The sequence below is a fragment of the Bos grunniens genome, chromosome 2 (genome assembly GCF_055505025.1).
Source record: "Bos grunniens cultivar Pamir isolate PY7600 chromosome 2, Bosgru_T2T1.0, whole genome shotgun sequence".
Lineage (NCBI taxonomy): Eukaryota > Metazoa > Chordata > Mammalia > Artiodactyla > Bovidae > Bos > Bos grunniens.
In genome coordinates this window covers 72,963,244-72,977,479 of record NC_141166.1, presented here as the reverse complement: position 1 = coordinate 72,977,479, position 14,236 = coordinate 72,963,244, and the positions used below count along the sequence as shown (strand labels likewise).

General features: G+C 42.2%; 1 protein-coding gene across 5 annotated transcripts in view; it reads left to right on the top strand.

Annotated features, from left to right (window-relative positions):
- Window positions 1-14,236, top strand: part of NCKAP5 (NCK associated protein 5) — a 1,217,724-nt gene that overhangs the window by 166,861 nt on the left and 1,036,627 nt on the right. For 4 of the 5 annotated variants that reach the window (XM_086350084.1, XM_086350141.1, XM_086350092.1 and 1 more), the window contains exon 2: window positions 12,344-12,473. The exons of the other annotated variant lie outside the window; for it this stretch is intronic. In XM_086350084.1, coding sequence (XP_086206210.1) covers window positions 12,405-12,473 — 69 coding nt within the window. In that variant the 5' untranslated portion in view covers window positions 12,344-12,404. The remainder of the gene's footprint in view (window positions 1-12,343; window positions 12,474-14,236) is intronic. 5 annotated transcript variants of the gene reach the window in all.

Sequence of the window (14,236 nt, the reverse complement as noted above, 5' to 3'; positions counted from 1 at the left end):
CTGAGCAACTTCATTTTCACTTTTCACTTTCATGCAATGGAGAAGGAAATGGCAACCCACTCCAGTGTTCTTGCCTGGAGAATCCCAGGGACAGGGGAGCCTGGTGGGCTGCTGTCTTTGGGGTTGCACAGAGTTGGACACGACTGAAGCAATTTAGCAGCAGCAGAAGCACATTATAAAGCAACTATGTAAGCATGTGTGCTCTGTCATGCCTAACTCTTTGCGACCCTATGGACTGTAACCCACCAGGCTCCTCTGTCCATGAAATTTTCCAGGCAAGAATACTGGAGTAGGTTGCCATTTCCTACTCCATGGGATCTTCCCAACCTAGGATTCAAACTGGTTTCTCTTGCGTGTACTGAGTTGGCAAGCGGATTCTTTACCATTGCACCACCAACTCTACACCAATGAAAAAATAAGGCAGGGTGCATACTGTCACCTCTTCAAACTGTGTTCCATTGGCTGTGTGTTGGAGTCATTCAGGTATCTTAAAAGGATGAGAAGTTTCTACCTTTAGCGATCCAGTCCTGATTTATTCGGTCTGGGGATGGGTTTTGGTGATTCCCCAGTGAAACTAACATGCAACAAAAACTGAAAGCCATCACTCTCACCAGCGGTTGCCATACTGGCTGCTGTCCCCATACTCTGGGTTGGGTGCCATGCCATGCCCCAAGAGACTTGGTGATCTGGGATGGGGCCTGGGCATTGGTATATTTTATAAGCTCCCCAGGGGTTCCTAAGGAACAGCCAGGAAGGAGATCTTCTGAGCTGCCTGGTCAGCAGATTTTATCTTTGTCCTTGTTGTATTCAACTCTGAAATTACTTTGTAGGGTTTGTATCATGTAGGAGCCAGTGTGTTGGGTGCTCAAAGGAGGTGCCAATGAGTGACACAGTGTCTGTTCTCTGGATGCTATTAGGCTGTGCACAGTCATAATATTTTGTGTTTGTTGGTTAATGAAGCTGATTGAAAACTACCTTAAATCTAGATGTAGAAGGCTTTTTCTTGCATTATTTCTTCCAAACCCAGCCATCTCTTGAGGAGAGCAGATTATAAGAAGTAAATTCATAGAAGTTAGGAAACATGTTCACATTTACATGGCAAAGAGCGCTGGGAACCAAACCTTCAAAAGACTTTGGCTCTACCATTTCCCCCCATGTCTTCTGGCACAACCATCCATGAATATTTTAAAGCAGGGGTGGGGAGTGGAGGAATCAGAGAGGCAGAAATTGAGATGGAGAAAACTGTTTTCAGAATGTTTGTGAGAATATGAGTGTGTATATATGTGTGTGTGTATATATTTGAGAGTGTGTGTCTGCATGTGTGTGACCCTTGCATGTGAGAAAATATGCCTTTGGGGTTCTATTCAATGGTATTGTTCTTGTCCCTTGAAAATTATACAGTCTTTTAAAGTCTACAAGAAAAAAAAAGAAATTACTGACATCTTTAGGAATATTAAAGTGTCTGTCTGACACTGAAAGGCCATTACTATCTGTGAGGAGAATTAAAGAGAGTTTATTAAGGCCAACTCAGATTTCTACTGATATCAAGAAATAGTATTTTAATCAGCTAGAAAGAGATGTATGTGAGGGCAGATCGCTATCAATGACCATCAGTCACCAGAAGATGCTTAATATCCTGTCTTCCTAAACACTGACCATTTTCCTCCTCATACAGGGAGGGAGAGACATCCAACCCATCACTCAGAGGCAGGTATGTGCTCTTTATAACCAAAGTTGTAAGGAGCCATGGAAGAGAAACGAACATGACTGGATTATGGTGCTTTGTAGGTGCAGTCAGGGCCCAAGCAGTAATGTTTAGGTTGACAGTGGCTTTAAAATCATGATAAAATATTGTCTTTGAGGCTTGGATATGTCTGTGTGTTTCTCTAAGAAAGTAATTTCAGTGTTATGAATGTCCATGGCCTTTCTTTGCTTTAACAATGTTATATTGCTTCCCAGCTCTTTATGTGTTCATGAAGATATCCATAAACATTCAGGCATTCATTTATCCATGCAAACAACAAATGCTCATTGAGGGTCTGCCATGTTGCTATGCATCAAGCATTTACTACCTAGGATAACATAGGGTATAAAACAGTTTTCCTGCTCTACAAGAGCTAAGTGCCTAGTAGAATTTTTAATTTCCATGCTGGTATTTCAGAGTGTATTAAAAAGCAGAGATATCACTTGCCAACAAAGATCTGTGTAGTTAAAGCTATGGTTTTTCCAGTAGTCATGTACAGGTGTGAGAGTTGGACTGTAAAGAAGACTGAGCACTGAAGAATTGATGCCTTCAAATTGTGGTGCTGGAGAAGACTCTTGAGAATCCCTTGGACTACAAAGAGATCAAACCAGTCAATCCTAAAGGAAATTAACCCTGAATATTCAGTGGAAGGACTGATGCTGAAGCTGAAGCTCCAATACTTTGGCCACCTAATGGAAAGACCTGACTCATTGGAAAAGACCCTGATGCTGGGAAAGATTGAAGGCAAAAGGAGAATATAGTGGCAGAGAATGAGATGGTTAAATAGTATCAGTGATTCAATGGATATGCACTTAGACAAACTCTGGGAGATGGTGGAGGACAGAGGAGCCTGGCATGCTGCTGTCCATGGGGTCACAAAGAGTTGCATAAGACTTAGTGACTGAGCGAAAACAACAAGTTTCAGAAGGTTCACAAGAAAGAAGCCAGGGATTACTCAAGGAAGATCAGCTGCCTGGTCCAAAGGCATTTCTATCTTGACCTCAATCATGGTCAAACCTGGGAAAAAGAAACTACTTATTTCAAGCAGAGAGGGATTTAATGCAAGGAATCAGTTATGAAGCTGTTGGAAGGACTGGTGGGGTAAAAGACATAATAAGGTCATGGTACTCAAGGCTGGGCAGCTGCTCCCGCCCTTTCTTAGGATGAACAGTTGGAGGAATCATGGAAGTTACTGGACCTGGTAGTCCCTGCTTTTAATCCTGCCCATCTAGAGATGGAAGCAGAGTGGCTTCTCCCTTCCTATTGTCTTCTGATCTCTCATTACCACCTATTGGTGGCATCCAACTTGACCAACCAGCCAAGAAGTCTTGATAATGTAGTTTGTACCTCTAGACCTGTAATACAGAGAAGAAGTTATAGCAGTGCAAGGCAAATGCAGGTGATGGTGGTCATGAATCCAGTAATCAAATAACTACTAGAGAGAGGTGGGGTCTGGGAGTAGTCACTGATACCCAGAGTTTTCCTGACTTGGTACAATGAGATGTGACCAGGCTTTGAAATCTGACTGAAACTAACTATTATGGACTGAAATGTATTCTCCCACCCAAATTCATATGTTGAAGCCTTAACCTCAAATGTGCCTCTATTTGGAGATAGAGCATTTTAGGAGACATTAAGGTTAAATGAAACCATAAGAGTCGAGGTCTCATTCAATCTGTGTGTTAGTTGCTCAGTCGTGTCCAACTCTTTGCAACCCCATGGACTGTACTCACCAGGCTCCTCTGTCCATGGAATTCTCCAGGCAAGAATACTGGAGTGAGTTACCATTCCAGGTGATCTTCCTGACCTAGTGATTGAACCCAGGTCTCCTGCATTGGCAGGCATATTCTTTACTGTCTGAGCCACCAGGGAAGGCCTCAGACGGGTGTCCTAATAAGAAAAGGAAGAAACACCAGAGGCATGTGTACAAAGAAAAGCCACGTGAGGATGCACAGAGAAAGCAGCCAAATGCAAGTTAAGGAGACATGCCTCACCAGAAACCAACCTTGCGAGCACCTTGATCTTGAACTTTGGGCTTCCAGAACCATGAGAAAATAAATTTCTATTGTTTAAGCCGCCCAGTCTGTGGTATTCTGTTTTGGCCACACAAGCTGACTAATACATTAAGGAAATGTTTAAGTGATGAATATAAATAGTCAAATGTCAAACTGCAAATTTTTACTAAAAATGTGACTTTCTAAAATATTGCCTACTTATATTTGCTGGACAGAATGTTCTTCTACAACTAAAACTACATGGTGGGGGCCTTCTCTGGTGGTCTGTGCTTGAGAAACCGTCTTCTAGTGCTGGGGACATGGGTGTGGTCCCTGGTCAGGGAACAAATGTCCTACATGCTGCAGGGCAACTTAAGCATGCTAGAACTGCAGAGCCCATAAGCTCTGGGACCTGTGAGCTACAACTAGAGACAAGCCTGTGCACTGCATGGAATAGTGTACATGCCACAATGAAAGATTCCTTATGCTACAATGAAGATCCTTTGTGCAACTAAGACCTGACACAGCCAAAAAAAACCCTACATGGTAATCAGAGAAAATTAGGAGGTTGTTTGATGACAGTCTCTGATCAGCGGAGTTTGTTGAAAGATATGAATAGCCAGTGTCATAACAAAATGTCCTCTGTCTGTGGAATTCTCCAGGCAAGAATGCTGGAGTGGGTAGCGATTCCCTTCATCAGGGGATCTTCCCAACCCAGGGATAGAATCCAGGTGTCTTGCATTGTGGGTGGATTCTTAAGGTCTGAGCCACCAGGGAAGCCCCAAAGTGCCTTTCAAGTCTGACATACCCACTTTTCCTCTAGACCCACAGTCCTTGTTGGGTTTATATACACGAGGGCACTCCACCCCCATGGTGCTGAGGGCAGAGTGTATCAGCCTTTCTGATGTTCCCTTTGTGGCTTCCTCCTCTTTTCATACTCACACATCCTGGCTGCCATTTTGTTTCTTTGGGGTGGTCTTGCATTGACCCTTTTGGATAACTCACTTTGATCCTTTGCATGTGTTTTATTGTCTGATTTACGAATTTTCAATTCTTAGGGCAGAGGCAGTACACACTCAGGCTGGCAACTGCCCAGGATACACTGCTAGAGCTGTACTGCTTGCTGCCTTTGTTCCCTTCTGATCCATCAATACTTGTGCCGTCTCAGTCACTAAATGTTTTGAATGTCAGTCTTTGCCTGTGTAATTAGCACCATAAAGTGTGAAAATAAATTGATCAGGTTAAGCTGTTCAATTAGCCTTCCATATAGCAGACTAGACTATTTGAGAACTGTCAAAAAGGTTTCCATTTCCAAAAATAACAGCTTCATCAGCCTATCTCAGAGCATAAAATCCAGCCACTAGAGTTGCTCCTTAATAAATTTAATCTTATTTACCAGAAGGGATAATAAATATGTCTAACATTTAAAACTAACCTACTATGTCATCTTTATTTATTTAATTAAATTTTTTCTTTGCGGGGAGGAGCAGAGAGATGTTTATTGCAGGGCCAAGCAAGCTTAAAAAACTCCAAACTCCCTAACAGTTTTTGGGAAAAAGATTTCATGGGCAAGATTTGGGGTGAGGGTAGCAGTGTGTAGCTTTCTTCTGATTGGTTGGTGGTGAGGTAACAGAGTGATGTCCCAGAAAGTGGTGTCCTGGGAATCCTGTGCTCATCCTGAAGTTATCATTCTTCACCTGCGTAAGTGCCTTAGTTCCTGCAAAAGAGATAAAAGATATTGTTATGTATAGTCTTTGAGGAGGAATCAGGCTCCAGGTATTCCTTGGCGCCTGCCCCAAGGCTGCACTACTGTTTCTTGGCCGCTGCTTCCTAGTGTCTTCATCCCCTCCCTTCCCTGATCAGTGCCTGATTGAATATGCCCTTTAGAACTCAGGGAATCTCATGGAGGCTGAATGAAGTCAGTTTCCTACAAACAAGAAATGGGGAACACGGAAAGGATTTGTACCCAGGAGCCCCACAGGATCCTGCTTGGTTTCACTCCCCCCTTTTACCTGATACTTCTCAGCCTTGAGGAGAACAGGTGTTGGACAAGAAAGAGCATAATGTTTTGGATAGTTACTGTTGTTTAGTCTCTAAGTCATGTCTGACTCTTTTGTGAGCCTATAGCCAACCAGGGTCTGCTGTCCTTGGGATTTTCCAGGCAAGAATACTGGAGCAGGTTTTCCTTCTCCAACGGGTCTGCCTGACCCAGGGATACTAGAGTAGGTTTTCCTTCTCCAAGGGATCTGCCTGACCCAGGGATCAAACCAGCTTCTTCTGCATTGGCAGGCAGGTTCTTTACCACTGAGCCACCAGGGAAGCCCCAACATTTTGGATAGAGACATTAGTCATAAACTCAGCAGAAGAACTCAGTTTTAGGGGGACTCAGTTTAAATTCTACTATGTGATCTTTAAATGGATCATCTCATTCATCATCACAACAATCCTACTAGGAAGAAAGAAGTGAAAGTGTTAATCGCTCAGTCATGTCAACTCTGTGATCCCGTGGACTATAGCCTGTCATGCTCCTCTGTCCATGGGATTTTCCAAGCAAGAGTACTGGAGTAGATTGCCATTTCCTTCTCCAGGGTATCTTCCTGACCCAGGGATTGAACCCTGGTCTCCTGCATTGTTGGCAGATTCTTTACCACCTGAGCCACCAGGGAAGTCCATTACTAAGAAGAAGGTCATGTTATTAGTGTCCTTTCATCGATGAATCAACTGGAGTTTCAATAGGTTAAATAATTTGTTAGGACTTCTCTGGCAATCCAGTGGTTAAGTCTTCACCTTCCAATGCAGAGGATGTGGGTTCCATCCTTGGTCAGGAAGCTAATATCCCACATGCCTGGTAGCCAAAAATCAAAAACATAAGCAATATTATAGCAAACTCAATAAAGATTTTTAAATGGTCCTTGCTTAAACTCAATATTCAAAAAACTAAGATCACGGCATCCGGTCTCATCACTTCATGACAAATAGATGGGGAAACAATGGAAACAGTGACAGACTTTATCTTCTTCGCCTGCAAAATCACTGCAGATGGTGACTGCAGCCTTGAAACTAAAAGACACTTGCTCTTTGCAAGAAAAGTTATGACCAACCTAGCCAATCCCAAAGAAAGGCAATGCCAAAGAATGCTCAAACTACCACACAATTGCACTCATCTCACACGCTAGTACAGTAATGCTCAAAATTCTCCAAGCCAGGCTTCAGTAATACGAGAACCACGAACTTCCAGATGTTCAAGCTGGTTTTAGAAAAGGCAAAGGAACCAGAGATCAAATTGCCAACATCAGCTGGATCATTGAAAAAGCAAGAGAGTTCCAGAAAAACATCTATGTCTGCTTTATTGACTGTGCCAAAGCCTTTGACGGTGTGGATCACAATAAACTGTGGAAAATTCTAAAAGAGATGGGAATACCAGATTACCTGACCTGCCTCTTGAGAAACCTATATGCAGGTCAGGAAGCAACAGTTAGAACTGGACATGGAACAACAGACTGGTTCCAAATAGGAAAAGGAGTATGTCAAGGCTGTATATTGTCACCCTGCTTATTTAACTTCTATGCAGAGTACATCATGAGAAACGCTGGGCTGGAAGAAGCACAAGCTGGAATCAATATTGCTGGGAGAAATATCAATAACCTCAGATATGCAGATGATACCACTCTTATGGCAGAAAGTGAAGAAGAACTAAAAAGCCTCTTGATAAAGTGAAAGAGGAGAGTGAAAAAGTTGGCTTAAAGCTCAACATTCAGAAAACAAAGATCATGGCATCTGGTCCCATCAATTCATGGGAAATAGATGGGGAAACAGTGGAAATAGTGTCAGACTTTATTTTTTTGGGCTCCAAAATCACTGCAGATGGTGATTGCAGCCATGAAATTAAAAGACGCTTACTCCTTGGAAGAAAAGTTATGACCAGCCTAGATAGCATATTGAAAAGCAGAGACATTACTTTGCCAACAAACGTCCATCTAGTCAAGGCTATGGTTTTTCCTGTGGTCATGTATGGATGTGAGAGTTGGACTGTGAAGAAAGCTGAGCACCAAAGAATTAATGCTTTTGAACTGTGGTGTTGGAGAAGACTCTTGAGAGTCCCTTGGACTGCAAGGAGATCCAACCAGTCCATTCTGAAGGAGATCAGCCCTGGGTGTTCTTTGGAAGGACTGATGTTGAAGCTGAAACTCCAGTACTTTGGCCGCCTCATGCAAAGAGTTGACTCATTGGAAAAGATTCTGAAGCTGGGAGGGATTGGGGGCAGGAGGAGAAGGGGACAACAGAGGATGAGATGGTTGGATGGCATCACAGACTCGATGGATATGAGTTTGAGTGAACTCTGGGTGTTGGTGATGGACAGGGAGGCCTGGTGTGCTGCAATTCATGGGGTTGCAAAGAGTCGGACCCAACTGAGTGATTGAACTGAACTGAACTGAGACAGCATATTAAAAAGCAGAGACATTACTTTTCTGACAAAGGTCTGTATAGTCAAAGCTATGTTTTTTCCAGTAGTCATGTGTGGATGTGAGAGTTGGACCATAAAGAAAGCTGAGCACCAAAGAATTGATGCTGTTGAACTGTGATGTTGAAGAAGACTCCTGAGATATCCTTGGATGGCGTGGAGATCAAATCAGTCAGTCCTAAAGGAAATCAGTCCTGACTAGTCATTTAAAAGACTGATGCTAAAGCTGATGCTCCAATACTTTGGCCACCTTATGCAAAGAACTGACTCATTGGAAAAGCCCCTGATGCTGGGAATGATTGAAGGCAGTAGGAGAAGGGGACAATAGAGGATGAGATGGTTGGATGGGATCACCAACTTGATGAACATTGAGCAAGCTCTAGGAGTTGGTGATGGACAGTGAAGACTGGTATGCCGCAGTCCATGGGATCACAAAGAGCTGGACATGACTGAGTGACTGGACTGAACTGAACTGAACTGAACTGATGTCACAAACAGAAGAACAATAGTAATTTAACATGATCAATTGGTAAAGAGTAGAGAATCAAATCCAAAGATTAACCATTGTGTTTAGAACAAACAAGTCACCTAGACCTACCAGATCCTGTGTGATCTAGTTGTTACATTTTAGAGCTTTTTTCAGACTCTTCCTAACTTGCTTTATTCCTAAGAAAATGGTCCCAGGTTCTGGGGCACACAAACCTTTTCCCCAGCTATTTCCCAGCAGAAAGACTGACCCCTCTACAGGGAAAGCTCTTTACCCATGTTTTTATATGTCTAGCTCCTCCCCTTGCCATTCTATCTAAAATTTGTTCTCTTTTCATATACTTGACCCTATGTTATACCAACTACTGGTGCTTATTTCCTCACAGTGAAACCAGTCTAGGCCCTATGGGGCTCCCAGACACAGAGGGCTTTTTTTCCCCCGCCTCTGTTTCTTAAAGGCAAGACCACCCCCGACGACCTTCCCTGAGTTCCAAAGGGCAGATTTGAACAGTTTCTAATGAAGGGAGGAGCAGTCATAAAACTATGGAAGGCAAGATTGAAGAGACCAGAGAAGCTCATCAAGTTTGGGAGAACTGACCATCTGAGGCAAGGTTAAGGGAGTGCAGGCCCTACACACACCCTAGTCTTGTCAGAGACCCCACCTTTGAACCATTGTTATAAAGCCCCTCATCAAGTCCTCTGAGGTTGGGACACAAAGTTTTCAAGGGCAGGAGCTCACTGTGTCCCGCTTTGCCTGGCAAAGCAATAAAGTTATCCTTTTCTACTTCACCCAAAAGTCTGTTTCTGAGATTCAGTTCTTCAGCTGTATAGAGAGGCCAAGCTTGGCATCAGCAGCAGGTATCTATCATAATTTGGAATTGTTTACTTATTTGTTTTCTGTATCATCCCACTGGTCTTCCCAGGTGGCTCAGTGGTAAAGAGCTCACCTGCCAATGCAGGAGATACAAGAAACGTGGGTTTGATCCCTGGGTCAGAAACATCACCTGAAGTAGGAAATGGCAACCTGCTCCAGTATTCTTGCCTGGAGAATCCCATGGACAGAGGAGCCTGGTGGGCTACAGTCCACGGGCTGGCAAAGAGTTGGACGTGACTGAGTACACACACACACACACAAATACGCACATACTACACAAATACGCACACACACACAGAGTCCTCCCACTAGTTTTCATGAAGGCAAGGGCTTGATCTCTGTTGTATGTGGCTGTGTTGCAAATACAACACAACAGAAATATTGAGTCCTCCATTTATTAGGCACTTAACAACTTATTGACCAGAGATGTATTAATACATCTTTTGTTATCCGAATGTTATAGAGTGGAAACTTATCAATATTCACTTAAATAACAAAGTGCCAAACACACATATTAGTTTCTACAAAAATCCTCCGATCAATAATGTTCATAAATATGAGCTAAATGCCAAAGTATCATCTATTGTGATCTATTAAACCCCACAGTTCTTGGGAATAAGACTCAGGATAGTATGCTTTTGTTGGACAGGGACTTCTCAGGGCCTGAGTGGTCTCTGTAGCTGGACTGATCATCACAGAGAATATTCTGAGTCACCAGTGCATAAAGTCACAGAGATGAGGGGGTGGCTGCAAAACGGTTGGGGACAGCTGAAAGCAGGAAAGACAAGCTCCCAAATAAATTTCAGTTGACTCATGTGCTCAATCACCTCCAACTCTTTGTGACCCCATGGATGGTAGCCCTCCAGACTCCTCTGTTCCTGGGATTCTCCAGGAAAGAATCTGGAATGGGTTGCCATGCCCTCCTCCAGGGAATCTTACAGACCCAGGGATCAAACCCACATCTCTTACATCTACCCACTTTGCCAAGCAGGTTTTTACCACTAGCACCACCTGGGAAACCCTCTTAGTGTGTTTGGGGATTGTAAAAGACTGGTTGGCAGGAACTAGATCTTGAACATGATGTTGAAAATTTTGGATTTTGTCCTTGTTAGAGTGGACTCCTAGGAGTTTCTGAGTGGACTGCTGCTAAGTCGCTTCAGTTGTGTCCGACTCTTTGTGACCCCATAGACTGCAGCCCACCAGGCTCCCCCGTCCCTGGGATTCTCCAGGCAAGAACACTGGAGTGGGTTACCATTGCCTTCTCCAATACATGAAAGTGAAAAGTGAAAGTGAAGTTGCTCAGTCATGTCCAACTCTTCGCGACCCCATGGACTGCAGCCTACCAGGCTCCTCCGTCCATGGGATTTTCCAGGCAAGAGTACTGGAGTAGGGTGCCATTTCCTTCTCCATCTGAGTGGACTAGTAATGAATTCAAATGAATGTTTCTGAAAGTGAGAGATGGAATGATTAAGATGGAGGAGGGAATGTGTACTGGAAAAGGAGCCCATCAGTTTCTGACAAATTGACTATAATGTGGGCAAACCCTGCCTGGGGCACAGCTGTCTCAACTCTTTTCCTGGCAGAGGAAACCAAGGGAAAGAGGCCACATACTGTGTATGGGCTGTGCAGTCTCATCTGTTGTATCCTTGTTGAACTTGGAGCAGTTGGAATAATTCTAAAAGATATTTCTTCTCAATTCTATTAGAAACTGATTGGTATGGTATTTTGTAAATCTCAGCTCTTCCTACATTGGCAGTACAATGATTGATATAAAAAGTGTTTTCTGCAGATGATGAGCAATTTCTGTACCTCAGAGTACCTTCTGAATTATCAAAGATATATTAAATTATGTTGACTTGTATTTAAGATTAACTGGTTTTTAACATAATCTTTGCGTAATTAGAACTTAAATATAAGTTGTCATTTAAACCATTTTTATATACATCATTTGATGGCCATTTGTTATCTGTTGTTGCAGTGGAGAAAGATTAGCTTCAGAGAATCTCGGTGTTTTGTACAAGGTCACTTGGCTAGTAGGTAGAAATGCCTGGGTTTAAACCTTTCTTTCTAGCATTTTATATCTTGGTAAAAACTGGAAGCTAGTGTTTAATACATATAATGCATCCTTACTAAAAAGAATTCTGAATCATTATAGAACAAGCAACTCAGTGGAGTGCAGGGGTTGACGCTATCTGATATGATGTAATTCAGTGGGTGTTCAAATCACTCAGTAACGATAATGATGTCATCACCATTCATTCTGATTCAACCCATCCCAAAGTGCATGTATCTTATAATGTTCCTCAAATAGGTTTAAATTAAGTATTTTTTAATTAAATATTGACAGTAATGTTCAGGCTTCAGTTTCCCCTCATTGGGTTTTGGACTCAGCACTCTAGGATATGGAGTATGGCTTTGTTCATTTGCTCTCCTGGAATTTGCAGACAGCAGCTATGTACTTGGCAACAGGTTGATGCTGGCGGAGAGAGGACGGGTATGAAACAAGTGTGGCATGAAACTGTTTGCTTTTCTCCACCACAGTCTGCTGATTCGACCTGCAAACCCATTCCCCAACTCGGTTAGCAGAACCTGTGAAAACATAGGGGCCTCCATGAAGACGACTCTGATCTTGGCAGCTGGAGAGAGCTTCTGAGTCCAGTTCTAAACTTATGATTTGGGCCTGGGTATTTTTGGATTCAACACTTGCCCTTGGTTAGAAAGTGAAAAACAAGGGTCTAAACACTATTCACTTGGATAGTAAAACACATGTTCACTTTTTGCAGTGACCCTGGCAACAGAAGGGGAATTCTTATAAATCACAAAGGAAAATAAATCACTTCACCCATGGAGGGCAAGAGACAGCTTGAGAAAAGGGACTTTGGAAAAAGGCTGTCTTTAGATAGCAGTCTCGTGGTAAGTACTAAATATTCATTACACTCTATATGTTTTGGCTTGAAATGCATTATTCTTTGTGATTTCTTGAACCCCATGCTTTCAAAAGCCTCTATTCCAGTTACCCTGTTAGCAATATCCCCTGGGATTTTTGTTTCACTTATTTTTTTTACAAAGTCAAAAGCCAGCAAGTTATTGGAATGTTTGTATAGTGTCCTAATAGGCAAATGTCATAATCTGTCAGCATTACATGTAATTATATTAACTCCAGCTGAAGTAGACTTTAACCCATACAAAAACACTACTGTACAGCTAATGCCAAATGCCAAGCCTATTTATAGTTCTTCTATCACCCACTTATCTTAACTTTGGGGTAAGTTGAACAAGAATTCAGTAGGGTTTCTAATACTGAAGAGAAGAGAAAATCTCTGAGATCTTAGGTATAGAAATTAGTTCATTGGTCCATAAACTTTATAAAGTTTCAACGCTGATGATCATCATTCTTAAATTGGCTGGGTTTCATGTATGAGAATCTGGTTAGTTCAAAGAAATAGACTATATCAGTGATTTCTGAATGTTGGCACTTCTTTCAGTCTGAACTAAGATGTCTTGGTCACTTACTCAAGTAGGCATCTGAATAGAATAAGAAACCAAATGGGCCAAGTCACTCCTTTCTCTTTTGGTCATTTACTCGCATGAAAATTTAGCTTAGTTCCTTCTTTGGCATGTTGTTGAGGAATGTGGTTTATTCATTTTGTGTCTTCCCGGTTCCTGGCCTGGAATTGGGGTCAGAGTAAATGTCCAATAAAAGATTTGTTGAATTGATTTATCAGTTGCCCGTTTCCAATCTCTGACTGCTAAGGTTTCACATCACAAACTGTTCATAGATGTGAGTTTATCAGTTGTCCGTTTCCAATCTCTGACTGCTAAGGTTTCACATCACAAACTGTTCATAGATGTGAGTTTCTGGGAATTGAGAAAAGGATTGCATTAAACTTTTGTGTCTAGTTCTTCGGTTATTAACATCAACTTCTCTGTCTCTGTGACTGAGGTAGGCACTGAGCAGCATACCTTCAGAGGCAAAGAACTCTTATAGGATTTTAAGTTCTCCTCCCAATGGATGCACCTTCTTCTCATCTCTGAGGTTTTTCTGTCTCTAGGTAGAGTGTGGTGAAAATAGTGTGTATGTCTGTCTGTGTGTTGTGTGTGTTTCTGTCTATACCCTTTGAAACTTCTAGGGAAATTTAGAATAAAAAGATAATTTCTCAGCCTCCCCTTTTTCTCTTTGCCAAAGGAAACACTTCTTACATATCATTCTGCCAGTAGGGTCTGTCTTATGCCTAACCAGGCACTCACATTGTATATATAATATGAGTAGTAAAAGAAAGTTTCTCTTAACCCAGAAGCATCATCCTTGCTGATTACTCCCTAAAGCTCATAATTCTGCCTTAGGGCCCAAAGAAGCTAAGCTAAGCTATTGTCTTTTTTTGATTGGGGCGGGGGGTGTTATACTATTTTATTCACATTTAAATTTCACCAAGAGTTCAGGAATATGCTAGCCTGATTTTCAGATTTTTGAAATGAAGGTAAAATGGACTAACAGCTTTAAGGGTACAATGAATTCATATTTAACACTGCACAATATTAACAAACTAGACAATCTAGGGGATGGTATAACTATATGCTTTGGAGCACAATATAAGGACAAGCCCTGGAATTGAAGGAAAAAGCCACCATTCAGGACTGAACAGAGGTCTTTGGTTGCTGATAGAATCTCCCCTTGA